Below are 27,335 nucleotides of genomic sequence, written 5' to 3' on the forward strand. Positions count from 1 at the left end.
GTCACATCACAAGGTTCTCAGGCCTCCAGCTGTTGGCTGGAAATCTAGAAATGCACACTTTAGTCTTTTATAGGTAACAGGTGTGTGTGTGTGTGTGTGTGTGTGTGTGTGTGTTTGTGTGTGTCTCTTTAAATAGCTCCGCTTTCAGGGTTTTTCCAAGACAAACAAAAACACACGTTTCTACAGCTGCTGTCCACCTGCTCACTGTGTGTGTGTGAGTGTGTGCGCGTGTGCGTGTGTGTGTATGTGTGTGTGTGTGTGGGACACACGTCTCCTCAGCGTCTTCTTCTTCTTCAGGACGTCGCCGTCGGCAGTTTTCCCGACCGATGATCACGGTGCGAGGAGGAAGTGATTAGACACTGGTTGAATAAGCCCCGCCCCTTTGTGTTGTCACCTGTCAGCTGTCCGTCAAACGTGCAGCAAGACGTCTCTACTGTCAGATGTCACAGAGACGCGGACATTTAAACCACTTTAAAACAACGACGTCAACATTTCTGATCGATATGCTAACGTTAGCTTAAAAGCTATGCTAACGTTAGCTTAAAAAAAACCAGAGTTTCCCCGTAGAGACGACTGACTTGAGGAGTTAGTAAAGTAAGACGAATTCAACTGCTGTAAAAACCTGGTCGCTCTGCAGTTGCTCTGCTGCTGTATACACACAAACGCTCCCTCGGTCAGGTCTGATAGTTTTGCCTGACGGCGAAGGCGGCAAACAACAAACACGCTTTCTGTTCACGGCAAACAAAAAGAGGCCCGATTTCGTGACAATAACAACAACAACAACAACAAAGATGGAGGAAAACTTACAAAGCGCAGCTTTAATCCCGCAGGGATTATTTGTTTGTTTGTTTGTTTGGGTTTTTATTCGTTTAAATCCCCTCGGCTCGTCTTCACCAGACTCTCCGTCTTCTTCGTAAAGTCTTAAATGTCACGTTACACAGTTTCTGTGTGTGTGTTTGTGTGTGTGTGTGTGTGTGTATCAACTCCATTGTTTCTCCTCAGCTGTTTGTTTGGTAACCGCTGGCAACCAGAGCCGGTGACCACCGCGAGAGCGAGAGAGCGATCAAAGCGCCTGTGGTCTATAAACATGTGTTGCATTTATAAATGATTGTGTACATACTCGGTGTGTGTGTGTGTATATATATGTAAAACATGTGTACTGACCCCCCCCCCCCCATGTCCCCCATGAAACATGTCCTTTGAGTCACTGTAGTTGACGCGAGGTGACACAGCTGTGCTTGGTTAGACTGCGGTGCTGGTTTCTTTTAACCATATAGTCCTCATGGAGACCAAAACCTGGTCTGGTTCTATTGATGGTTTGAGTGTAGGACTAAGATTTGCTCGTGGTTAAGGTTTTTCGTGTGTGGACACACTGCAGCGGCTCCTGTTTCCTGGGGAAAGATTACCGTGATGCTCCGTCACAACACTTCCTCCACTTCCTCTGTGTGTGTGTGTGTGTGTGTGTGTGTGTGTGTGTGTGTGTGTGTGTAAGAGTGTGTACTTGTTTGTATGCGTTTGTGAGGACATTTTGTCGCGTCCTCACAGCGTTAAAGGTCCTTTTAATGGGTTAAGACCTGGTTTTAGGTTAAGGGTCAGGGATAAGGGTCTAAGAAATGCATGATGTCTTTAAGTGTCCTCACTAAGGCAGATGTGTAGGAATGTGTGTGTGTGTGTGTGTGTGTGTGGGGAATAACAGACATCTGAGAACGGAGAAGGAAAATATGATTTCATGATCGTGAACACATTTTCACACACACACACACACACACACACACACACACACACACACACACACACACACACACACACACACACACACACACAGGCGGAAACTTCACATTAGTTTCTGTCAGTCAGCATATGTGTGTGTGTGTGTGTGTGTGTGTGTGTGTGTGTGTCCATGTTTTTCCCATTTAAACTGACCTCATTCTTCAGTCCAGGCCTGAATGAAATCATCTGACCTCCTCACACACACACACTCACACACACACACACACACACACACACACACACACACACACACACACACACACACACACACACACACACACACACACACACACACACACACACACACACACACACACACAGACCAGCTGCCGCTCCCCGATTGGCTGCTGCGGCTTTGACAAAATGCTAACCCGCTGCTATCCGTGATAGCGCGTCATAACCAGGTGTTGCCACGGTAACAAAGACATTCCACCCCCTCCCCCCTCTGTCTTTCTGTCCCTCAGACTCCAAAGCCATCGTGGACGGGAACCTGAAGCTGATCCTGGGTCTGATCTGGACCCTGATCCTCCACTACTCCATCTCCATGCCCATGTGGGAGGACGAGGACGACGAGGACGCCAAGAAGCTCACGCCCAAGCAGCGTCTGCTCGGCTGGATCCAGAACAAGGTGCCGCAGCTGCCCATCACCAACTTCCACCGCGACTGGAGGGACGGGAAGGCCCTGGGGGCGCTGGTGGACAACTGTGCCCCTGGTAAACAAAGGATTCAGAATCGATGGCGGTTTGAAGCCGATTAAACGTATTTTTGGTTCACGACAAACGACCGCCTTGTCTTCCTGTGCTGCCTTCAGGTTTGTGTCCCGACTGGGAAATGTGGGATCCCAGTCAGCCGGTGGAGAACGCCAGAGAAGCCATGCAGCAGGCCGACGACTGGCTCGGAGTCCCGCAGGTGAAGAAGCGAAAAATAATCAAAACATCGCCTGTTTTTACTTTAACGTCCTCCTTTAACGTTAGCTTCCCGCGTCGTCGCTCTCTTTCAGGTGATCGCTCCGGAGGAGATCGTCGACCCCAACGTGGACGAGCACTCGGTGATGACCTACCTGTCCCAGTTCCCCAAGTCCAAGCTGAAGCCCGGCGCCCCCCTGAGGGCAAAGACCCTGCACCCGAAGATGGCCAAGGCCTATGGACCGGGTGAGACCACACACCGGACGCCAAGCAATTTACAAAAACTAGTACCTGTGGAGTCCCTCAGGGTTGTTCCCGGTCTCGGGTTAAGACCTGGTTTTAGGTTAAGGTCAGGGATAAGGGTCTAAGAAATGCATGATGTCTTTAAGTGTCCTCACTAGGTTGGACATTTCGTCCAATTTCGTCCAACCTTTGGGTTACGCCCCTCGGTGACACCTTCGTCATCCTTGTCTGTCCCTCAGGTATCGAACGTCTGGGCAACATTGTTCTGAAACCAGCCGAGTTCCTGGTGGAGACGGTGGAGGCCGGACTGGGTGAGGTTCTGGTCTACGTGGAAGATCCAGAAGGACACACTGAAGAGGTGAGGGTCACTCGAGCTGATTCAGGTCAAATGTTGGCAAACATCTCACTGTGTTTGGGTTTGTCTGCCGTCAGGCCCGAGTGATTCCAAACAACGACAAGAACAGGACCTACTCTGTGGTCTACATGCCCAAAGTGGAAGGCCTTCATAAAGTAAGTTACACCCTTCAGGTTAAAATGGTCTGAATCTTCAGAGTCTGGATCTGGATCTTCTCGTCTTTGTCCAGGTCAAGGTGTTGTTTGCCGGACAGGACATCGACAGGAGTCCGTTTGTCGTCAGCGTCTCCAAGGCGTTGGGTGACCCCACCAAAGTCCAGGCCCGTGGACCGGGTCTGCAGCAGACGGGGAACGTGGCCAACAAGCCGACGTACTTTGACATCTACACGGCAGGTACTGAGTCCGTCTGTGCCCGAAAACCAGTGAAATCCTGACGAGCAGCATCCGTCCCTGTTTTTACAGTCGGTCTGTCTGTTTGTGTGTCCTCCAGGGGCAGGAGCTGGAGACGTGGGCGTCATCATTGTGGATTCAAACGGCCGCAGGGACACAGTGGAGATTGTCCTGGAAAACAAAGGGGACAGTATCTTCCGCTGCACCTATGTCCCCGTCCTGGAGGGACCTCACACCGTCTACGTGACCTTTGCCGGGCAGCAGATTCCCCCGAGTCCTTTCACAGTCCACATCTCCGAGGGTGGGTTTTTATTTCTGTTCGCACACAAAGAACGCGTTCAGTTCTGACTTCATTTGTATAAAGATTAGTTTCTTTGTTTACTTGTGAAAGATGGTTTAACCTCCTGATCTTTAGGGAACATGGTCTGATGGGACAATCAGGTCTTACTCCTCAGTACCTGTGGTAAACTCACGGTGTTGGACCTCATCTCCTTGGTGCTCGACTGTTTTGTGGACAGTTAAATGGGTTTGACTTGTCTTTATGAAAGGGTCTTTGGACTTGGACTCTGGTTTTCTTGCCTTGCCTTGGTATTTGTCTCTCTGTGCCATGGGGACATCCAGTTGTAACTTGAGACAGGACTTGGCTTCAGTCCTCTGTGTCCTAATTATAGGCTCTTGTCTCCGAGGACTTGGCTTTGGACTTGTCTCTGACTTGCCTTGGCATTTGGTCTTTTGGTCACTGGGGTCATCTGCCCTTATCCTACATTTGGGACCTGAATCTGGACTGATCTGTGATGACGTGGTCTCTCGTTGACTCAGGACATCCAGCATTGACTTAAGCTAAAAACATGGAAACTGGACTTTTTGTTTTGACTTGATATGGGATTCGACTCAGGCAACATTTGCATTCCTAGACTCGACCATTGGCTGAAATTATGACGTTGTGGATTTGAATCTTCAGAGGTTGGGATTTGAACCCAAATGGTTGGACTCCCTGAAGCCAACATGGTTTCACCGCTGCCTCGAGTAGTCTGCTGGTTTTGAGGTCTGATGGTCAGGTGGTCCACATGTCAGGTGGTCTGCTGGTCAAAATGTTAGGTGGTCTGCTGGTCCACATGTCAGGTGGTCTGCTGGTCAGGTGGTCTACTGGTCCACATGTCTGGTGGTCTGCTGGTCCACATGTCAGGTGGTCCACATGTCAGGTGGTCTGCTGGTCCACATGTCTGGTGGTCTGCTGGTCCACATGTCTGGTGGTCTGCTGGTCCACATGTCAGGTGGTCTGCTGGTCCACATGTCAGGTGGTCCACATGTCAGGTGGTCTGCTGGTCCACATGTCAGGTGGTCTGCTGGTCCACATGTCTGGTGGTCTGCTGGTCCACATGTCAGGTGGTCTGCTGGTCCACATGTCAGGTGGTCTGCCGGTCAGGTGGTCCACATGTCTGATGGTCTGCCGGTCAGGTGGTCTGCTGGTCCACATGTCTGGTGGTCAGGTGGTCCACATGTCAGGTGGTCTGCTGGTCCACATGTCAGGTGGTCTGCTGGTCTGTCTCTCTCATCACTGTTGTTCCCTCCTGCAGTTTCACAGAGTTTCCCACCTCCGGGGTCTCCGGTGCAGATGGTGCCTCAGGCCACTCACACCCCGCCATCAGACAAGACACGGCGAGCCCCGCCTCCGACTCCGCCCAAACCCAGGCGACCAAGTTAGTACAGGCCATGGGGGGCGGGGCTTGACCGGGGGCCTGTGCTGCGCTCGCCTGGTTTCCTTCCACCTGAACTCAAACCATCGCTGCCTCCACCTCTCTGCGTTGGGGGTCAAGTCCTCGCATGTGCAGCTGCTGCTTCGTTCTGAACAGCTTCTTCTTCTTCAGGCTCTAAACTCTGACGCTGCTCATTAAACTGTATCATAATAATATTAATAACTGTTATTTTTTGATAATATTAACCGACGCTGTTCCTGAACCTGCAGCTCCTCCTCTGGACCTCCGCTGCTTTTCTCTTTCAGCCTCGGCTTCTGTCAGTGTCGACTCTGTCGCTCACTAACAACACTGTGTTGTTTTATCATCACACCAGGACTCAGTTTTTTAGCGTCAGTCACAGTCTAACCAGCGTCTCCCTCTGATTGGTCCTTCAGCCTCGAACCCGAACGCCTGCCGAGCCTCGGGCCGAGGTCTGCAGCCCAAAGGCCTGAGGGTGAAGGAAGTGGCCGATTTCAAAGTTTACACCAAAGGAGGCGGCAGCGGAGAGCTGAAGGTCAACGTGAAGGGACCAAGTAGGACGCACAATCCATTTATTCATTTAATATTTAATTAGTCTGTGTTTGTCGCTGACTCTGTGCCATGTTTTGTTTTGACACTAGAGGGCCTTGACGAGCCGGTGAAGATCCTCGAGATGGAAAACGGCGTGTTCGAGTGCAACTACTACCCGATCGCGACGGGAAATTACATCGTGATAATCACGTGGGGGGGACACGGCATTCCACGCAGGTGAGACGCTCGGTTTATCACCGGACGAATTCTGCTCAGGTGGAGGGAAACAATGATGTGCGTTTGTGTGGTTGTTTTCAGTCCGTTTGAAGTGTACGTGAGCGAGGAGGCGGGGCCTCAGAAGGTCCGCGCCTGGGGTCCGGGTCTGGAGACCGGCATGGTGGGAAAAAGTGCCGACTTTGTGGTCGAGGCCATCGGGACAGAGGTGGGAACGCTCGGTACGTAAAGCCACGATGATGCTTGAGCATCAAGGTAAAATGTTGTGTGGAAAAAATATTACGTGAAAGAGTTGAAATATTACGTGAAAAAGTAGAAAAATTTTACGTGAAAAAGTTGAAATATTACGTGAAAAAGTAGAAAAATTTTACGTGAAAAAGTTGAAATATTACGTGAAAAAGTAGAAAAATTTTACGTGAAAGAGTTGAAATATTACGTGAAAAAGTAGAAAAATTTTACGTGAAAAAGTTGAAATATCACGTGAAAAAGTTGAAATATTGCGTGAAAAAGGTTGAAATTTTGCGTGAAAAAAGTCATAATATTCCGTGAAAGAGTCAAAATGTTACGTGAAAAAGTTGAAATATTACGTGAAAAAAGTTGAAACATTACAAGAAATATTTTGTAATATTACAAGAACATTTTTGGAATATTGCGTGAAAAAAGTTGAAATATTACGTGAAAAAAGTCATATTACGTGAAAAGGTTGAAATATCACGTGAAAAAGTAGAAATACTACGTAAAAAAAGTTGAAATATTACGTGAAAAAGTTGAAATATAACGCGAAAAAGTTGAAATATTACGTGAAAAAGTTGAAATATTACGTGAAAAAAGTTGAAATATTGCGTGAAAAAAGTTGAAATATTACAAGAAAAATGGTGCAATATTACGTGAAAAAGTTGAAATATTACGTGAAAAAAGTTGGAATATTGCGTGAAAGAAGTTGAAATATTACGTGAAAAAAGTCATATTACGTGAAAAGGTTGAAATATCACGTGAAAAAGTAGAAATACTACGTAAAAAAGTTGAAATATTACGTGAAAAAGTTTAAATATAACGCGAAAAAGTTGAAATATTACATGAAAAAGTTGAAATATTACGTGAAAAAGTTTAAATATTACGTGAAAAAGTTTAAATATTACGTGAAAAAGTTTAAATCAACAGCAGTGAGTCGTCGGCGTATCGTGTAATAATGTAATATAGAGAATGTGTTTCAACTGTAAAAGAATCGTATATTTGAAAACTTCTCCTTTTCTCTGGAGACATTTAACCCACGATGTGTTTCGTTGGCGGCAGGTTTCTCCATCGAGGGTCCGTCCCAAGCGAGGATCGAGTGCGACGACAAAGGCGACGGGTCGTGTGACGTCCGGTACTGGCCGACCGAGCCCGGCAACTACGCCGTCCACGTCATCTGTGACGACGAGGACATCAAGGACAGTCCTTTCATGGCTCACATCCTCCCTGCGGCCAGCGGCGTCTTCCCAGAAAAAGTTAGCTAGATCAAATTCTCGTGTTTTAGAATGGGTTAGCTATTTACGCTATGTTGTTGTATGATTTTAACGTCGTCGCCGCCCTCAGGTGAAGTGTTACGGTCCCGGTCTGGAGCCCGTGGGCTGCATCGTCAACAAACCCGCCGACTTCACCATCGACACCCGCGGAGCCGGCGGCGGCGAGCTGAAGCTCTACGCTCAGGTGACAAATCAAACGCCCCCCCCGACGATTGCAATTTCAATGACTAACGCTAACGAGACGCTAACGTCCGGCGGTGTTTCCTAAGGACGCTGAGGGCTTTCCCATCGACATCCAGCTCACGGACAACGGAGACAGCACCTACTTCTGCGTTTACATTCCCACGAAACCCATCAAGCACACCGTCCTCATCACCTGGGGCGAAGTCAACGTCCCCAACAGTCCCTTCAGGGTAAAAACTGTGTTTACAGAGAATTATAGAGGGCCCAGGATAAAACCCTGAGGTTCTCCACGGCCTCAGATTTGACTGAAAACAATGACGTTAAGTGTTGTTTTTGTATGCTTGTTGAAAAATTGTGTTCATGTAATAGTATTGCAGTATAGTAAAGGATTTAGTAAATAATACTACTACTGCTAAAGTGTTTATGTTTATGACGCCACTACATGCAAGTTAGCGCAGTGAACGTAGCGAACGTGCTAACCTACGTCACATGTTGACAATTCTACCGGTGGAGCGTGCTACTGTTTTCATTCAGGGAAAAATGCCGGCGGATCCAGCTTGTTTGTTTTTTTCCGTCAACGCTAGTTTTTCGCGAATGTGATTGAAATCTAATAATATTCCCGGGTTACCCAGATGTAGCAGAGCTAGCTAGCTGCTGTTTGCCGGGTGCTTCGAGAGCGTTTGCCCGTCATGCAGCTCTGCGTGGCGGCCGTGCTCTCTCGGGGCGCTCGCTAGCTAGCCGCTCGCTAGCTAGTTAGCTTATTTATTATTTTCTGCCATTAGTGTTCAAAGCTCAGCGGTCCTTTGGATGTATATCAAACCAACATATTCCAACACAATGCGACATTGTAACGTGCTTATGTGGCCGCCATCTTGGTTGAAACATATCAGCCGGCTCGCTGAATTCGCAAAGCATCATGGGTAATTTCATCTTCCACTTCTTTTTAAGCCCGCACCAGAGCTCACTACGTTTTGAGGGTTGATTATAGAGAGAAAATCGCATTTCACCTAGCTCCTAGCTACACGTGAACGCGCAAAATGTAGGGTCAGGGGGAAAATGTAGGGCTAGGGTAGGTATTGGGACAGGGCCTTGGAAAGAGAAACAAACTTCCATTAATTAATAGTTGCAAAAAAGTTCATGTAAATGGCAATATACATGTGGTAGATATAATTTATGCATGTATAAAACTGTAAAAACACGTTTTTCTGTTGTTTATTGATGTTTATCAGGTGATAATCGGTGAAGGCAGCCACCCGGAGAACGTGAAGGTTTATGGTCCAGGTGTAGAGAAGACGGGGCTGAAGGCCAACGAGCCGACGTACTTCACCGTGGACTGCAGCGAGGCCGGACAGGGTCGGCCATGTTTGAGTTTGATTTATTTATCTTATTTATTCATATTTTATTTACAGTTTATTGACAGTTTTTTTGTTTTAACCCTGCAGGTGACGTTAGCATCGGGATCAAATGCGCCCCGGGTGTGGTCGGACCAGCCGAGGCCGACATCGACTTTGACATCATCAAGAACGACAACGACACGTTCACGGTGAAGTACATGCCGCCGGGGTCCGGCCAGTACACCATCATGGTTCTGTTCGCTGACCAGGTGAGAGCGGAGAACTCTGAAAACCACACACACACACACACACACAGACGGTCAACTGAGCGCTAACCTTTCGCGTTAAAAACAGGAAATCCCCATCAGCCCCTTCAGAATAAAAGTGGATCCGTCTCACGATGCAGCGAAAGTCCGCGCGGAAGGACCCGGACTCAACAAGTCAGGTGAGTCAGGTGTTTCTTTTACGCCGTAGCGAACAAGAACCGTTGAAAATATCACGTGAAAAAAGTTGAAATATTGCGAGAAAAAGTCATTATATTGCGTGAAAAAGTTGAAATATCACGTGAAAAAAGTCATAATATTCCGTGAAAGAATCAAAATGTTTACGTAAAAAAGTTGTAATATTACGTGAAAAAGTTGAAATATTACGTGAAAAAAGTTGTAATATAACAAGAAAATTTAATACTCCGAGAACATTTTTGAAAATATTACGAGAACATTTTTGGAATATTATGTGAAAAAAGTCAAAATATTGCGTGAAAAAAGTCATAATATTACGTGAAAAAGTTGAATTATCACGTGAAAAAGTTGAATTATCACGTGAAAAAAGTTGAATTATCACGTGAAAAAAAGTTGAAATATTGCGTGAAAAAAGTTGAAATATTACGTGAAAAAAGTCTAATTATTGCATGAAAAAAGTCATAGTTCACGTTCCTTTGGCGCTCATCATCACCCGACTCCTCTCACCGGCTCAGGCGTGGAAGTGGGCAAACCCACTCACTTCACCATCTACACCAAGGGAGCGGGGAAGGCCACGCCCGAGGTCGACTTCACCGCCGTGTCGGGAAAAGGCGAAACCGTGAGAGACTTTGAGATCATCGACAACCACGATTACTCGTACACCGTCCGTTACACGGCTGTGCAGCAGGTACGACTCCGCTCCTGGTTTTATTAGTGTCCTCGTCGTGTGTAACGTTGAGTTAACTGTCCACTGTCTGTCTCCTCAGGGGAACCTGTCCATCGCCATCTGTCACGGAGGAGACGCCATTCCCAGAAGTCCTTTCACCATCGGCGTAGCTCCGCCTCTCGACCTCAACAAGGTCAAAGTTCAGGGGATGAACAGCAGTAAGTTCTCGTTACGCCGATCGTCGTGATTGATTACGATTTAAGTACGTTTCTGACCCCGTCCGTTAAAAAACCACAGAGGTGGATGTGGGCAAGGATCAGGAGTTCACCATCTGCACGCAAGGAGCCGGAGGTCAGGGCAAATTGGAGGTCAGGATCGCCTCGCCGTCGCGTCGACCGATCCCCTGCAAGGTGGAGTCGGGAACAGCCAACGAACTCCACACGGTGAAGTACATCCCCCCCGAGGAGGGGCCGTACCGCGTGGACATCAGCTACGACGGAAACCCCATCCCAGGAAGTCCGTTCACTGTGGAGGGCGTCATGCCCCCGGACCCTTCCAAGGTGAGTCGCTGCCCCCCTGGAGGTTGCTCGCGTCTTTGTGAATCCTCTACAGCCTGACGGATGTTGTCATGTCTTGATGTTTCAGGTGCGGGCTTACGGTCCAGGTCTTCAGGGAGGTGTTGTGGGTAAACCGGCACCGTTCGCCATCGACACAAAGGGCGCCGGCACCGGTGGTCTGGGCTTGACGGTGGAGGGTCCGTGCGAGGCCAAGATCGAATGCCAGGACAACGGCGACGGCTCCTGCTCAGTCTCCTACCTGCCCACCGAGCCCGGCGAGTACACCATCAACATCCTGTTCGCGGAACAGCACATACCCGGCTCCCCGTTCAAGGCCGTGGTCCAGTCCACGCTCGACCCCTCCAAGGTGACGGTAAGCGGCCCGGGCCTGGAGCGAGGGAAGGTCAATGAGGCGGGGTCCTTCACGGTGGACTCGTCCAAAGCCGGCGACGCGGAGCTCACCATTGAGATCATCTCGGACTCCGGGGCCAAAGTGGAGGTTCGCGTCCAGAACAACGGCGACGGGACGTACTCCATCACTTACATCCCGAAGTTTCACGGCATGTACACCATCACCATCAAGTACGGAGGACAAGCGGTGCCAAAGTTTCCCACCCGCCTGCAGGTGGACCCGGCTGTGGACACGAGCGGCGTGAAGGTCTACGGACCAGGAATTGAACCCAGAGGTAAGCGGCCAAAGATCTAGTCTCGAGTCCACTATGAGTCCACTCTCCAGTCTGGTCCAGATGTATAAAGTTCATGTGTTTGTTTAATCTGCCGAGTCACTAGCTTGAGATCTCTGATTTGTCGCTCGTCTCTCAGGTGTCCTGCGGGAAGTGACCACGCATTTCACTGTGGAAGCTCGGTCGCTCTACAAGAGCGGCAGGAGCCAAATCAAAAGCCACATCTCGAACCCTTCAGGCGCCAACACTGACGCTTACATCACCGACAAGGGCGACGGCACCTACAGAGTGGAGTACACGCCGTATGAGGACGGTGAGGATCTGGACGCAGCGTTCTGCGTTTGTCTGTTTGGGGGGTGGAGCTTCCTGGAAGCTGCCGCGTGGTTTATTACGGCAAACTGAGCAAAAAGAGATGGAAACGGTCTAGTCCAGACTCCAATCTGAAGTCCCCTCTAGTTTCCAGTCTAGAGTCTACTCCAGAATCTAGTCCAAAGTCCCCTCTAGTTTCCAGTCTAGAGTCTACTCCAGAATCCAGTCCAAAGTCCACTCTAGTTTCCAGTCGGGTCTAGTCCAGACCCCAATCTAAAGTCCCCTCTAGTTTCCATTCCAGAGTCTAGTCCAGAATCCAGTCCAAAGTCCCCTCTAGTTTCCAATCCAGAGTCTAGTCCAGAATCCAGTCCAAAGTCCCCTCTAGTTTCCAGTGTAGAGTCTAGTCCAGACTCCGATCTAAAGTCAACTATAGATTCCAGTCTAGGGTCTAGTCCAGACTCCAATCCAAAGTCCCCCCTAGTTTCCAGTCCAGAATCCAGTCCAAAGTCCCCTCTAGTTTCCAGTCTAAAGTCTAGTCCAGACTCCGGTCTAACGTCCACTCTAGATTCCCGTCTAGAGTCTAGTCCAGAATCCAGTCCAAAGTCCCTTCTAGTTTCCAGTCCAAAGTCCAGCCAAGACTCCAGTTTTAAATCCCCTTTAGTTTCCAGTCCAGACTCCAGTCCTTAGTCCAAACTGAGCAAAAAGAGATGGAAACGAGCTCGATATTTACGTCCAGAACCAGAAAAATTCCTTGGCGTTTACGACCGTTACCGTGGAGACACTCGTGACAGCGAATGAATGGGTCGACTGTGTCTCTGAGCAGAGCGGGGAGTTATGAACTTGGGTAAAAATAGCCGCAGTCTGATGGTTTTCCACTGATAGTAATGTGTGACATGTTGGAGTCCAGAGCCTTGAGGGACAGGAGTGCTCAGCCTGATGTGTTTGCAGGAAGCTCTCTGGTTCTAATGCTAAAGGCCTTTGGGGACAACAATAAGCGGAATGACAGTTTAAATAACTTGACAAGACTAGTCAAGTTGACGGTGTACCGTGGTCAAAGTCTTTGTGTCTCTCTGTGGCCGCAGGTTTACATCTGATTGAAGTTCTCTTTGACGAAGTCTCCGTGCCCAAGAGCCCCTTCAGGGTGTCGGTGACCGAGGGTTGCGATCCCAGTCGAGTCCGAGCCTACGGTCCTGGTCTGGAGGAAGGACTCGTCAACAAACCGAACCGCTTCACCGTGGAGACCAGGTGAGTTTTTCGGGTCGAACCACATGTTCCATGTTCCTACGGTTTCTCGCTCTTCGCTCGCTCACCTCCTGCTCTTCTTCAGGGGTGCTGGCACCGGCGGTCTTGGCCTCGCTATCGAGGGTCCGTCTGAGGCAAAGATGTCGTGCAAGGACAACAAGGACGGCAGTTGCAGCGTGGAGTACATCCCGTTTACACCGGGAGACTATGACGTCAATATCACCTTTGGAGGTCTTCCTATCCCAGGTGAGGAGGCCACCTCGTGAAACCCCAGGACATCGAGTCTAGGAACCTCCACTGAGATGTTACCTAACTCTTTGTGTTGCAGGAAGTCCATTCAGGGTCCCGGTGCGAGAGCTTGTGGACCCCAGTAAGGTGAAGTGTTCAGGTCCAGGACTGGGAAGTGGCGTCCGAGCTCACGTTCCTCAGACTTTCACCGTGGACAGCAGTAAAGCTGGAGTTGCTCCGCTGGAGGTCCAGCTCTACGGACCAACCGGTAAGACCGCGTTCGTCCCCCCCGTGGTGCGTTTACTGACTTCCCTGTTGGAAGAAGCGAATTGCAAAACTACTCTGGGATTTCTGCAGGTGTTGCCGAACCGATAAGCATCACTGACAACGGCGACGGGACCCACACGGTGAACTACACTCCCGCCAACGACGGCCCGTACACCGTGTGCGTGAAGTACGCCGACCAGGAGGTTCCTCGCAGGTCAGGATTGACAAGTTTGGCGTTTCCCGGAAGTCCCGATCCTCCAAGTAAAAGGTCTAAAACATCTCAAACCGTGTGTCACCCCTCAGTCCCTTTAAGATCAAGACGCTGCCGGCTCACGATGCCAGCAAAGTCAGAGCCAGCGGTCCAGGTCTGAACGCATCGGGGGTGCCCGCGAGTCTGCCCGTGGAGTTCACCATCGACGCCCGAGATGCTGGAGAGGGACTGCTCACGGTCCAGATTCTGGTGAGTCACAGAATCCTGAAGAACCTCGGGAATGAACAGTTTTTCAAGTTGCGTTTCTACTCTTTGAGTCAAGTGACACATGCATTTTTAAGGTAGTGCAAGGTAGTCGAGGTTCCTTGGGTGGAACTTCGACTACCAAAGAACGAGGTTGTTTGTGAGGTTGAAGTCTTGCATAAATCCTGTGACGCTTTAACCCTCATTCACACTCTCCATGTGTCTCCATGAGGGTGTGGGAGAGTCACATAGTAAAGAAAACCATCCCCTTCAGTATTCTGACCAGAGGCAGCGTAAGGCCACGCTCCTTCACCCCCCCCCCCTCCCCTTCACATCGCCTCACCCCCCCCTCCCTGATCCATCCAGTTTGTCTAACGCTCTAACGGACACCTGTGACTAGTTAGTTCTCCACTAACTGGAGTGCGACGTAAAAACATAAAAACTGCCATCATTCATCCTCCTCCCTCTGCTGCTTCCTGTAGTTTGACCCTGTGTGACGTTGTGAGTGCTGTGAACACCACTGGTCTCAATCCCGCAGCCGTACAGTCCACAATCCAGTCCAAAGTCCCCTCTATTTTCCAGTCCAGAGTCTAGTCCAGTCTCCGGTCTAAAGTCCCCTCAAGTTTCCAGTCTAGAGTCTTGTCCAGACTCCGGTCTAAAGTCAATGTCCAATTCAGTCCCTAATGTAGGCTCCAGTCCACTCTCTAGTCCTGTCTAGTCTAGTCCCAATTCTAGTCTGTAGTCTAATCTCAAAGCCATTCACCGATCTAGTCCAGTATTGGTCCACTCTCCAGTTTGGTCCAGATGTATAAAGTTCATGTGTTTGTTTAATGAGTTTTTAGCTCCATCTTTGGTCTCCTCCTCCTCCCCTCGAGCTCTGAGTCTGGTTCATGACCAGGTCGTAAAAACGATGTCCTCATCCTCTTGACATCGATGAGTCGTGTCGTCTCGTTCTAATTACTTCAGTTTGAGACCACTGATGGCCGCTAACATCACGTCACCGCGTTTTACGACGCGAACATGCCGCTAAAACAACGTATTCTCCAGGACCCCGAGGGAAAACCCAAGAAGGCGAACATCCGCGACAACCGGGACGGGACGTACACGGTGTCCTACGTGCCGGACATGGCGGGACGCTACACCATCACCATTAAATACGGAGGAGACGAGATCCCGTACTCGCCGTACCGAATCCACGCCATGCCCACCGGGGACGCTAGCAAGTGTTTGGTGACAGGTGAGACTCCTCCCACCACAGCCACGCCCCCAAATTTAATCACCTGAAACTGACTCTGTTGTTTTCCTACAGTGTCGATTGGTGGACATGGGTTGGGTAAGCTAGTATTTACATCTTCTTTTGATCAAATGTATAAAATGAATTCATGCTAACCTGTTCATCGCTCACGGTTCGTCCTCCAGGATCAGGGATTGGCCCGACCATCCAGATCGGCGAGGAGACCGTGATCACCGTGGACGCAAAGGCTGCTGGGAAAGGTAAAGTCACCTGCAAGGTGTCGACTCCGGACGGGGCGGAGCTCGACGTGGACGTGGTGGAGAACGCAGACGGAACATTCGATATTTACTACACGGCCCCCGAGCCGGGGAAATACGTCATCACCATCCGCTTTGGAGGGGAACATATTCCCAACAGCCCCTTCCATGTGGTGGTGAGTCGGGGACAGGGGGGACAGGGGGGACATGGGGGACAGCAGGGGACAGGGGGGACCACAACGTTTGATACCATTCATATTTGTATGCTAACATGCTTATGTTAGCCTGCATCTGCAGTGTTACCTTAATGTTATTAATGAATGTATTTTAGGAGGTAAATGGTTAAACACCGGTAGGCTTACTACGAGGCACTCGTTGCTCATAGTCACTCTTAGCATCAGTGCTAGCATGAGCATTCGATTTAGTGTTACAGTTTGCATCTGCGGTCGCATTAATGTTAGTGTCATAGTGTTAGCGTTTTAGCGTGAGTGTTTACATGTAATCGTTTCATTCTAGTGTTAGTGTTAGCATTACTGTTGCTATTCTAGTGTTTATGTTAGCGATAGTGTTCTAGTAGGTGTGCTTCCACGCTAGTTTTCTGATATCGTTAGCATCAGTGCTCGTGTTGTAATGTTTTTTTAGTGTAATTGTTTCATTATACTCTTAGTGTTAGCGTTACTGTTGCTATTCTAGTGTTTATGTTAGCTAGTGTTCTAGTAGGAGTGCTAGTGTTGGTCTTTAAGTGTCATTTTTTTCTGAGTTTGTAAGCATCAGTACCGGTGCTTTAGTGTTTATATTAGCAATGGTGTTCTAGTATTGCTACTACCACAAGCACATTAGCTTAGTTTTAGTGTAATTGTTACATTATAGTCATTACTAGTTTCCTAGTATGAGTGTTAGCATCACTGCTTGTGTTCTAGTGTTAGGGTTAGCATTAGTGTTAGAGTTCTAGGGTTTATGTTAGCAGTAGTGTTATAGCATTAGTGTTTTAGTGGTGTTCAGTGTTTGTATTCGAGTGTTAGCATTAGTGTTACATGTTTTGCTGTAAATATATAGTGTTAGCGCTAACGTTTTTATAGCTTCCAAAAAGGCATGTTCCATGTGAATATAAATCACTTTCGTGCTCGTGTGTGCAACAATTTTAATGTGTGCGTAACAGTGTGTCGTTGTGTGTGTATATATATATACATATATATAACAGTGTGCATAACTGTGTGTGTGTGTGTACTTGTTCCCTGTCAGGCGAGTGACAGCGTCCCTTTAATAGAGGAACCATGTGACCAGCTTCAGTTACAGCAGCACTTCACTCCCTATGTGGGCTTCACACCCCAATGGGTACACGGCATTACACTGGATTACTACTACTACTACTTCTACTACTGTATGTAAAAGTATTATATGTATGTATATACATATAATACTGTTCTTGGATCAGTGTCTGTCTCTGAAGTCAATAATAACCCACATTCCCTCATTGATTTTTACGCTGCATGTTCTCTGTATTTAATCTGATCACCTGATCAATAACACACCGACTAACGCACTTATATTATCATTTTAGACCTGGACCTCTCTGCCATCCTCCCGTACTTCCTCTTGACTTCCTGCCACCTCCTCTCTGGCTGATTTCCCAGAGTTCAGTGTGGTGCTAACGCTAACTAACACCCTCCTCCCTCCCTGTGTTTGGTTCAGGCCACCGACGACCCCATCAGCTCTGTGGACGGGATGGATCCCATACTCCGCCCCTTCAGTCTGGTCATACCATTCACTGTGCAGACGGGGGAAATAACGGGTGAGGATTCTGCATCGTTTACTACCAGACTGAACACATTTAACTTCGTTTAATGATACTATTCATCTCGTACAAGCTGTGTCGTCTTTACGATCATCATGTAATATAGTCTAAAGTCTAGTCCAGAATCCATTCCAAATCCCCCTCTAGTTTCCACTCCAGAATCCAGTCCAAAGTCCCCTCTAGTTTCCAGTCTATAGTCTAGTCCAGAGTCTAGTCCAGACTCCAGTTCAAAGTCCAGCCAAGACTCCAGTCTTAAATCTCTTCTAGTTTCCAGTCCAGACTCCAGTCCTTAGTCCAGACTCCAATCCAAAGTCCCCTCTAGTTTCCAGTCCCCAGTCTAGTCCAAAGTCCCCTCTAGTTTCTAGTCCAGACTCTAGTCCAAAGTCCAGCCAAGACTCCAGTCTTAAATCTCTTCTAGTTTCCAGTCCAGACTCCAGTCCTTAGTCCAGACTCCAATCCAAAGTCCCCTCTAGTTTCCAGTCTAGGGTCTAGTTCGGACTCCAGTCCTTAGTCCAGCTGAGACTGCACTCTCAAGTCCACTCTAGTTTCTTCAGTCCAAACTCCACTTCAGTATTCAGTCACTAATGTAGGCTCCAGTCCACTCTCTAGTCCTGTCTAGTCTAGTCCCAATTCTTGTCTGTAGTCTAATCTATGTATGTAATATACGTGTAAGTATAAAGATCATGGTTTTAAGCTACGTTGGTTCCCGGCACCACGATGACTCAAACATCTACCGTTTGCGACTTCCCTCCAGGCGAAGTGCGGATGCCGTCGGGTCGAACCTCGTGGCCTCACATCACCGACAACAAGGACGGCACCGTCACGGTGAAGTACTCCCCGACGGAGCGGGGTCTGCACGAGATGGACATCAAATACGAAGGAAACCACATCCCAGGTAACGACCCGAGAGAGAGACGTAACACATTCTGAAACACAGAGCGGAGTATCGTCCGCAAACAGGTTGACTTTGATCCTGAAACATTGTGTTCTCCTTCTCCTGCAGGAAGTCCTCTTCAGTTCTACGTCGACGCCATCAACAGTGGTCACGTGACCGCGTACGGACCCGGTCTGACCCACGGCACCGTGAACCGACCGGCGACGTTCACGATTGTGACCAAAGACGCCGGAGAAGGTAGCAGGGTTATTTCTGTTAGCCTGCATCTGCCGTGTCATTTTCTCCTGATATTGTTAGCATCAGTGCTGTGTTGTAGTGTTTATATTAGCAATGGTGTTCTAGTATTGGTACTACCAACTACAAGCACATTAGCGTTTTAGTGTAATTGTTGCATCATAGTGTTAGCATCATTACTAGTTTCAGGGTATTCGTGTTAACATTACTGCTTGTGTTCTAGTGTTAGGGTTAGCATTAGTGTTGCTATTATAGTGTTTACGTTAGCGATGGTGTTCTAGTAGGAGTTCTACCACGCTTGTGTTACTGTTTTAGTGTCATTTTCTCCTGATATTGTTAGCATCAGTGCTGTGTTGTAGTGTTTATATTAGCAATGGTTGTTCTAGTATTGGTACAACTACAAGCACATTAGTGTTTTTAGTGTCATTGTTGCATTATAGTGTTAGCATCATTACTAGTTTCCTGGTATATGGAAAGTCTGTTGCCCAATGAGCTCAATCTGGAGACCTTGTTGTACCATTTTACTCTGTTCCCCCGAGGGAAGGATCTTCAGGCTTAAGAACATCTTCTGCTTGTCTGGTCCCAGGTGGTCTCTCTCTGGCCGTCGAAGGTCCGTCCAAGGCTGAGATCAGCTGTAAGGACAACAAAGACGGCACCTGCACCGTGTCCTACCTGCCCACCGTGCCTGGAGACTACAACATCATCGTCAAGTTCGACGACAAGCACATCCCGGGCAGTCCCTTCACGGCCAAGATCACCGGTACCTCAATCTCTTGCTCAGCTGCTCGGTTTTTTTCCTCATCCTCCAAAGACATTTTTGACGAGCTGTCGTTCGCTTGTCAACAGGCGACGAATCCACGAGGACGTCGCAGCTCAACGTCGGCACGGCGACGGACGTTTCCCTGAAGATCATGGAGACGGACCTGAGCAGCCTGACGGCCGCCATCAGGGCACCATCCGGGAACGAGGAGCCGTGTCTGCTGAAGCGGCTTCCCAACCGACACATCGGTGAGTCGCGCGGTAGGTCAACGGCGAGCTAACGTTCGGTACGCGCTAAAGCTAAGTCGCGGGGCGTTTTTTTTCCCTTGCAGGAATCTCGTTCACGCCGAAGGAAGTGGGCGAGCACGTGGTCAGCGTGAAGAAGAGCGGGAAACACGTTACCAACAGCCCCTTCAAGATCATGGTGGGTCAGTCGGAGATCGGAGACGCCAGCAAGGTCAAAGTTTACGGTCAGGGTCTGGTGGAGGGGCACACGTTCGAGGTGGCGGAGTTCATCGTGGACACGAGGAGCGCAGGTTAATGACGACGATTAACTGGTTATCAAGCTCACGAAGAACCTTAAATCTTGTATTAAATTCAGGTTATTTTTGTTGTCAGGTTACGGCGGCCTGGGTCTGTCCATCGAGGGTCCGAGTAAAGTGGACATTAACTGCGAGGACGTGGAGGACGGGACCTGCAAAGTCACGTACTGTCCCACTGAACCCGGGAACTACATCATCAACATCAAGTTCGCTGACCAACACGTACCAGGTACGAACCACCGGGGGGACGCAACCATGGCGACGGACGGTGCTGAGGAAATTTTGATCTGACATCCGAACGATTGTGTCCAAACAGGAAGTCCTTTCACGGTGAAGGTGTTCGGCGAGGGCAGGATGAAGGAGAGCATCACCAGGAAGCGCCAGGCGCCGTCCATCGCCACCGTGGGCAGCACGTGCGACCTCAACCTCAAAATACCAGGTGAGCTGACACTTCACTGTCGCTCTGTCCCGCCGTTGCTTCCTCCTCCTCTTCACCGTTCCTCCTCGTTCCTCGACCCGCAGGAAACTGGTTTCAGATGGTGTCCAATCAGGAGCGCCTCACGCAGACGTTCACCCGCAGCAGCCACACCTACACCCGCACCGAGAGGACGGAGATCAGCAAGACCCGCGGGGGCGAGACCAAGAGGGAGGTGCGCGTTGAGGAGAGCACGCGGGTCGGCGGCGGCGGCGGTGGTGTCGGTGGTGGCGACCGCGACCCCTTCAGGGAAGTGTTCGGAGACTTCCTGGGCCGGGAGAGCATGAGCGGGTTCAGCGGCAGCCGGCCGCCTCTGCAGGACACTGGTGTGTGGAAAACATCTCATTTAACCTCTTCTTCACGGTCGCCCCCCGCCACCGGGGGGCGCAGCGACAAAAGCGTCATAAAACCTAAAGTGTCTAACTTTAACAAACACAGACATGCTGCATACCCACAGAAAGGTCAGAAGCTCAGCTAAAAGCTCATATAAACCAAAAGTGGAAACAAAACCACTTCTAATGAAGAACTACACTTCCCAGCATGCTTTGGGGACCAATCCCGGTCTGATTGATCATTACAGAGCAACATTAGATCGTTCTGATTAGAGAAGGGCGAATGTCCGCACAAATGCGTCGCATGCATTTATGTCCTTTTGACTCGCTAATGAAGTGATTCACATACATTTGGAGACCGGGGTCTGATTCTACCGGTTTAGAGGTTTAAAACGAGCTGTCAATCACCCAAATTGACCAAGCTAAGCCAAAGCTATGGTGCTGCATAACTGAAGACGCTGCAGAGTCACAGAGTCACAGAGTTGTTATTACGCACCACACAGGGAGCATCGATTTACAGCCAGTTATCATACTTTTTTTTTTCAAAACTAGTTCTTTTAAGACCAATAGTGACATGTAAATAAAATTAAATGGGTTTTTAATAATAATTTGGTACCTAAGAAATCTCAAATGGCACAGATGGTGCCAAACTGTGCCAAAAGTGAGAACGCCTAGACATCTCTTTACTAAAACCTCTGTAATTTCACTCTGCTTCACTTCAACAGCATCAGACTTTGCACAGCTCATGTCCACGTTGTTACATGACCTCCATGTGTTTTAAGCATGTTTTTAAGCTCCTACTACATATTTTAAAGGTGATATTTGCTTTAAAATGCAATATTTTTGTTAGGCGAGGGAAAGAAAAAAAATCCTTCAGTTATGCTGTGTTCTATGTACATTTACTCTGACACAGTGGCATCTACAGGGAAACTTACACCCCTGGTGGAATCTCACAAGTGTTTATCTTCATTTTGATACCAAGATAATAAGATTTTTTCATTTTCGAGCAGGACTAAACCTTACTAAACAAGGCAACAGTAGAGCAGAAACTCCCGAGTTCCCCCCGCGAGCTACAAACAAAACAATTTGTGTTGGCTCGGCGTCGACATCTGTTTCTACTTCGACTCGTTTCTTTCGTCCTGGAGCGTCCTGGATGCAGGTGTGAGTCCAACAACAACCAACAAGTCTGTTTCTGCTCGGGGGGGAAATAAACGTTCGCAGATGCTCTGAGACTCTGCGGAATCCTTCGCATCGACGAGATATTAACCAGCGTGTGATTTCTGTTTCTCGGACGTTCAGAGAAAACATCTGATTCCACTTTCCCCCTCCCCCCCCCCCCTCTCAGGCGAGGCAGGTAACCAGGAGATGACGGCTCAGGTGACGAGTCCGGGAGGGAAGACGGAGGACGCCGAGATCATCAAAGGAGACGACAGCACCTACAGCGTCCGCTTCGTCCCCCAGGAAATGGGCGCGCACACCGTTAACGTCAAGTTCCGGGGCCAGCACGTTCCGGGGAGTCCGTTCCAGTTCACCGTGGGGCCGCTGGGCGAGGGAGGGGCCCACAAAGTGAGAGCCGGGGGAACCGGACTGGATCGCGGAATGGCAGGGATCCCAGGTGAGCTGGATACGGCATCTTCTTTTTCCTGTTTCGTCGCCGTTATCTGAAGATGATAACTGTTTTTTTCCCCCCCGGTGCTTCAGCCGAGTTCAGCATCTGGACCCGCGAGGCCGGAGCCGGAGGACTCTCCATTGCCGTAGAAGGACCCAGCAAGGCCGAGATCACCTTCGAGGACAGGAAGGATGGATCCTGTGGGGTCGCTTATGTGGTTCAGGAGCCCGGTGAGACTCTTTTAAACGGGTTCTAGCTCAGGTTTCCATATTAACCGCTATGCAGACGACACTCAACTGTGTACAACACTTGATGCTGATGATTTAAACCTTATTGACAAGGTCTTTGTCCACCAGGCCAAACAATCAACTGATTGCAATGTTTAGAGCTGAAACGATTAATCGATGAATCGATTACTACTAAAGACGCCATATGTAAGAATGTGGCCAAAAACGGTTACTACACTCAAATTCAAAAACACCGAGGTCTTTTAGGTTTCGTTTTTCTGACGTAACTGGCGACCCGTGGTTGCTCGGCAGCTGAGACTCTACTGACTGCAATGACTGGTAGACGGAGGTAGGTGGCGCCACCTGACGCCAAAACATGATTTCAAAACGTAAACATGATTTGCAGTCTGCAAAAAAAAAAAACAGTTTTGTGGACAAACAAAGACGTTCGAGAACATTACGAAAATAATGGTGAGTTGCCGCTCTAATGATGTTCTCTTCTTGCTTCTCTCTAGGTGATTATGAGGTTTCTATCAAATTTAACGACGAGCACATCCCAGACTCTCCGTTCATCGTCCCCGTCGCCACGCTGTCCGACGACGCTCGCCGCCTCACCATCACCAGCCTGCAGGTGAAACTCACACCAAGGCCCACTTTACATTACGCTTTTCGGGACAGCGGCCAAATTGGTTTCGAAATTGGCGGCACTTGGTTTCGGAGGTGCACCACGTACTCCAGCGTCCAGCGCCCTCCCTCCTTCACCCCCGCCATTTTTTTTTTGGGTACAAAAGTCCCGCGGTATATGCTAATTAGCGTACGGTATATGCTAAGTAGCGCGCGGTCTATGCTAATTAGTGCGCGATATATGCTAATTAGCGCGGTCTATGCGAATTAGTGCGCGGTACATGCTAATTAGCGCGCAGTATATGCTAATTAGCGCACAGTATATGCTAATTAGCGCGCGGTCTATGCGCATTAGTGCGCGGTACATGCTAATTAGCGTGCGGTATATGCTAATTAGCGCGCGGTATATGCTAATCGCCTAAATCCTGACCTCCCGCTGTCGCGAGCCCGGCACGTTCTCTTTATGTGCACTTTGAAGTTGTCGGGGGACTCCCGCTGAGTTGTCGGGGGCGACCACTTCGTAGTTGTCGGGATAAAATTTGAAGACGGCGGGACTACGACAGCGGGAATTCTCTTTACGCGGGGTTTCCGCTGTCGCCAGTCCCTAAAGTTGGCCTAAAGTCTTCGCACGGAGGCTGTTGAGGTCGTTCAACCTCGCCTCGATTAACCTGTACCTCGTCCTTCCTGCTTCAGGAGATGGGTCTGAAAGTAGGTCAGGAGGCGTCCTTCACCGTTCAGCTGAACGGAGCCAGAGGTTTGATCGACGCCAAGATCCACACGCCGTCGGGAGCCACCGAGGAGTGTTTCATCACTGAGGTGGACAGCGGTAAGTTCCAGATCACATGTGGATGTCTGACTTCCACAGGGTTCAGGCCTGGGGTCCACTCCTGGGTCTTTGGAGCTGCTGAAGTTTGTCGTTACGCCGATGACACGCCGCTCTTTGTTACCGTACGGCAGAACAGATCTTCTTTGTTTCTGCAGATCAACACGCCGTCAGGTTTGTCCCGAGGGAAAACGGAATCCACTCCATCGACGTTCGCTTCAACAGCAGCCACGTCCCGGGAAGCCCCTTCAAGATCCGAGTGGGGGAACCCGGGCAGGTTGGAGATCCTGGGATGGTTTCTGCCTTTGGACCAGGACTGGAGGGGGGAACCACCGGTAAAACCTTATAAATTCCTTTATTTTAAATCCATTATATTAGGGAATATTTTATGGATTTTTATCTTCCCCCCGCTCAGGAGTGGCGTCAGAGTTTGTCGTAAACACCTGTAACGCCGGAGCGGGAGCGCTGTCCGTCACCATCGACGGACCGTCTAAAGTCAAAATGGACTGTCAGGAATGTCCGGACGGCTACAAGGTCTCCTACACACCTATGGCTCCTGGAAACTACCTGATCTCCATCAAGTATGGAGGACCACAGCACATCGTGGGAAGCCCCTTTAAGGCCAAAGTCTCAGGTGGACTTCAAGACCAACACCACGAACCCTAACCCTAAACCTGGATTTAGGCCCTGTCCCAATACCTCCCCCCCTAACCCTACATTTCCCCCCTAACCCTACATTTCCCCCCAACCCTACATTTTGCACATTCACGTGTAGGCCGGAGCAAGGGGAAATGTGATTTTCCCCCTTATAATCAACCCTGAAAATGTAGTGAGCTCTGATGCGGGCTTAAAAACAAGTGGAAGATGAAATTACCCATGATGCTTTGCGAATTCAGCGAGCCACATCTGCCGAAGAACATTTTCGTTGTGATATATCTTCGCAAATTAGCACGTTTGTGATTGAATATGTTGGTTTGATACACGTCCAACGGACCGTTGAGCTTTGAAATTATGCTTTTGATTTATGAAAGCAGCTAGCTAACTAGCTAGCGAGCGGCTACCCGCCGAGCGCCCGGAGAGAGCACGCCCGCCGGAGTAGCACGCTCCACGGTTAGAATTGTCAATATGTGATGTAGGTTAGCACGTTCGTTACGTTCACTACGCTAATTTGCATGTAGCGGTGTCCCAATACCACTTCCCTCAACGAGGGGAATTTACGGTTGCGGGCGCTCAAAACCAAGGGGACATTTTAAGGGGGAGGTTATTGGGGCGGAGCCTAAGTCTCTGAGCTTCCGGATCTTCCGTTGTAAACATCTCCGAATGTCTCCGCAGGTCCTCGTCTTTCCGGCGGTCACAGTCTGCACGAGACGTCGTCCGTCCTCGTGGAAACCGTCACCAAGACGTCGGCGATGGGCGGGGCCTTCGCCTCTTTGCCCAAGTTCTCCTCGGACGGCAGTAAAGTCGTGTCCAGGGGCGCCGGACTGTCCAAGGCTTTCATCGGTCAGAAGAACGCGTTCACGGTCGACTGCGGCAAAGCAGGTGAGGACGGGAAGTCGAGGAAGTCGAGGACGCGAGGACGCGGACGCTGTCCGTCACTCACGTTTCTGTGATTTTCTCTTGTCCTTGCGTCTCCAACAGGCACCAACATGTTGATGGTGGGCGTCCACGGGCCGAAGACGCCCTGCGAGGAGGTCTACGTGAAGCACATGGGCAACCGGGTGTACAACGTGACGTACACGGTGAAGGAGCAGGGCAGCTACATCCTCATCGTCAAGTGGGGGGACGAGAACGTCCCCGGCAGCCCCTTCCACGTCACCGTCCCCTGAGCGTCCGCCGTCGTCCGTCTGAAGACGTCCTCCGTTTCAACACCTTTTTTTCCCCCGCTGTTCATCGCATGCGACAGTAAACGCACCGCGCACTCGTGCTGCCTTCAGGTGTTGTCGTGTTGACCTGGTTCACCAGCAGAGTCTGACTGAACGCCCCCCCTCCCCCTCCCCCTCCCCCTCCTGTGGTGTCCACAACCTCTGACCTCTGAAAACTCTTGAGTTCATTTCCTGCTTTTCATTTCCTGGCTAGCTGTTGGCTAGCTAGCTACACTGATGCGCCGTGTTCCATTTACATCGGACGTCGGAACGTTCGATTGAAGTTGCCCGCCAGTTCACCGGCGGAGAAGTCAGAAAAGCCGCCGTTAGCGAGCCGATAACGGCGCTTATCGGTGGATTCGCGCGAACAGACGGCGTAGCCACGCGATAAGATACGATAAAAAAGTTTCAACCGTACGACTTATTTACTGTGAAATAAATACGAGACAAGTGCGATTAACGGTAAACGTAGGTTTGTACCGACTACGACCGGAACGGGGCGTTAGCCTCTGTGGCTAACGTTAGCATCCAGTGACGGCGGGAAACGCGGCGAGTGTTGTTGTGAGTTCTCTCTTTGTTTTGTTTTTTTTCACTTTTTTTTTTTCGGTTTTCAGAGCGTTTGTTTTTTTTCCCCGTCAGAACAGGAAGTGAAACAGGAAGTGACGCAGGAAGTGAAGCAGCTTGTGTGAAGACGACGGAGCTTTTTTTGCGACTTTATTTATTGTCTTGATTTTCTTTGACAGAAAACGTCTTATTGTTGACGAGCAGTTTTTTTTTTGTTTTTTTTACCACAGGAGGAGGAGCATGATGATGATGATGATGATGATGATGATGATGATGATGAAGATCAGTATTGCCTTGACATTTTCTAGTGATTTTTGTATGAATGAAAAAAATTTAAATAAATATGTTGACTGTAATTAAAGTGTTGCTGTCCTGGAAAAAACACACCATTTATTATGAAATAACCTAATTATGCTTTTAAATAATGTACATTTTAAGCTAATTTACCTTGAGTTAATCTGCATATTCAAATTTTTGGTCTGTGAAAATGTTTAAAAATGTGGATTTTTGTCTTGTTTTGTCCACAAACCAAAAAAAAAAAATCAGTTTTAATGATTATTTTTTGTTCATTTGAAGCAAATATATAGAAAATATTCACATTTAAGAGGCAGAAAATTCAGAAAACTTGTTTTAATTATTAAAATAATCACACAAAATAGTTATAATAGTCATTTTCTATAACGCAAGATGATTATTTACGTATAAAAAGACGTTTTACTGTTGAATATGACGTGTTTTCTACTTGAATCCCTCTCCTGCAGACGCTCTTCAATGACGCACAGTCACCATCAGGGGGCAGCAGACTGTCATTAAAGTGACGGCGCTCAGTTATTATAGGGTCAGAAGAACGGGATGATGATGATGATGATGATGATGAAGATGGTGACAAAGGTAATGACTTTAATGATGAATTTGATGATGATGATGATGAGGAGGACGTCCCCTCTTCCTCCTCTTCCTCCTGCAGCAGTGATTATTATTCTGGTCTGTAATTAATGAGAGGAAGAGGAAGAGGAGGAAGAAGATGGAGAGCTAAATTTACTCCGTCCTAATTTAAGCAGACGGATCTCT

General features: G+C 48.9%; 1 protein-coding gene across 2 annotated transcripts in view; it reads left to right on the top strand.

The window, feature by feature from the left end:
* Nucleotides 1–26,614, top strand: part of LOC310938083 (filamin-C-like) — a 32,426-nt gene extending 5,812 nt beyond the window's left edge. The window contains exons 2-49 of one of the 2 annotated variants that reach the window (XM_083902503.1): nucleotides 2,235–2,483; nucleotides 2,582–2,679; nucleotides 2,771–2,921; nucleotides 3,158–3,276; nucleotides 3,351–3,428; nucleotides 3,503–3,665; nucleotides 3,763–3,963; nucleotides 5,240–5,362; nucleotides 5,794–5,931; nucleotides 6,019–6,145; nucleotides 6,227–6,363; nucleotides 7,436–7,629; nucleotides 7,718–7,831; nucleotides 7,917–8,060; nucleotides 9,060–9,183; nucleotides 9,273–9,433; nucleotides 9,519–9,609; nucleotides 10,141–10,313; nucleotides 10,393–10,510; nucleotides 10,590–10,852; nucleotides 10,938–11,535; nucleotides 11,672–11,845; nucleotides 12,924–13,086; nucleotides 13,169–13,329; nucleotides 13,412–13,579; nucleotides 13,669–13,792; nucleotides 13,882–14,038; nucleotides 15,080–15,269; nucleotides 15,342–15,365; nucleotides 15,452–15,699; nucleotides 16,766–16,858; nucleotides 17,216–17,315; nucleotides 18,073–18,213; nucleotides 18,322–18,450; nucleotides 19,034–19,207; nucleotides 19,294–19,455; nucleotides 19,539–19,742; nucleotides 19,825–19,977; nucleotides 20,065–20,187; nucleotides 20,271–20,549; nucleotides 21,901–22,170; nucleotides 22,257–22,394; nucleotides 22,907–23,022; nucleotides 23,709–23,841; nucleotides 23,997–24,173; nucleotides 24,254–24,472; nucleotides 25,171–25,377; nucleotides 25,477–26,614. In XM_083902503.1, the coding sequence (XP_083758629.1) occupies nucleotides 2,235–2,483; nucleotides 2,582–2,679; nucleotides 2,771–2,921; nucleotides 3,158–3,276; nucleotides 3,351–3,428; nucleotides 3,503–3,665; nucleotides 3,763–3,963; nucleotides 5,240–5,362; nucleotides 5,794–5,931; nucleotides 6,019–6,145; nucleotides 6,227–6,363; nucleotides 7,436–7,629; nucleotides 7,718–7,831; nucleotides 7,917–8,060; nucleotides 9,060–9,183; nucleotides 9,273–9,433; nucleotides 9,519–9,609; nucleotides 10,141–10,313; nucleotides 10,393–10,510; nucleotides 10,590–10,852; nucleotides 10,938–11,535; nucleotides 11,672–11,845; nucleotides 12,924–13,086; nucleotides 13,169–13,329; nucleotides 13,412–13,579; nucleotides 13,669–13,792; nucleotides 13,882–14,038; nucleotides 15,080–15,269; nucleotides 15,342–15,365; nucleotides 15,452–15,699; nucleotides 16,766–16,858; nucleotides 17,216–17,315; nucleotides 18,073–18,213; nucleotides 18,322–18,450; nucleotides 19,034–19,207; nucleotides 19,294–19,455; nucleotides 19,539–19,742; nucleotides 19,825–19,977; nucleotides 20,065–20,187; nucleotides 20,271–20,549; nucleotides 21,901–22,170; nucleotides 22,257–22,394; nucleotides 22,907–23,022; nucleotides 23,709–23,841; nucleotides 23,997–24,173; nucleotides 24,254–24,472; nucleotides 25,171–25,377; nucleotides 25,477–25,664 (7,979 nt within the window). In that variant the 3' untranslated portion in view covers nucleotides 25,665–26,614. The remainder of the gene's footprint in view (nucleotides 1–2,234; nucleotides 2,484–2,581; nucleotides 2,680–2,770; nucleotides 2,922–3,157; nucleotides 3,277–3,350; nucleotides 3,429–3,502; nucleotides 3,666–3,762; nucleotides 3,964–5,239; nucleotides 5,363–5,793; nucleotides 5,932–6,018; nucleotides 6,146–6,226; nucleotides 6,364–7,435; nucleotides 7,630–7,717; nucleotides 7,832–7,916; nucleotides 8,061–9,059; nucleotides 9,184–9,272; nucleotides 9,434–9,518; nucleotides 9,610–10,140; nucleotides 10,314–10,392; nucleotides 10,511–10,589; nucleotides 10,853–10,937; nucleotides 11,536–11,671; nucleotides 11,846–12,923; nucleotides 13,087–13,168; nucleotides 13,330–13,411; nucleotides 13,580–13,668; nucleotides 13,793–13,881; nucleotides 14,039–15,079; nucleotides 15,270–15,341; nucleotides 15,366–15,451; nucleotides 15,700–16,765; nucleotides 16,859–17,215; nucleotides 17,316–18,072; nucleotides 18,214–18,321; nucleotides 18,451–19,033; nucleotides 19,208–19,293; nucleotides 19,456–19,538; nucleotides 19,743–19,824; nucleotides 19,978–20,064; nucleotides 20,188–20,270; nucleotides 20,550–21,900; nucleotides 22,171–22,256; nucleotides 22,395–22,906; nucleotides 23,023–23,708; nucleotides 23,842–23,996; nucleotides 24,174–24,253; nucleotides 24,473–25,170; nucleotides 25,378–25,476) is intronic. The other variant, XM_083902502.1, reaches the window with a different exon arrangement.
* The last annotated feature ends 721 nt before the right edge of the window (nucleotides 26,615–27,335 follow it).

This window comes from Microchirus variegatus (genome assembly GCF_963457635.1).
Source record: "Microchirus variegatus genome assembly, chromosome: 16".
NCBI lineage: Eukaryota > Metazoa > Chordata > Actinopteri > Pleuronectiformes > Soleidae > Microchirus > Microchirus variegatus.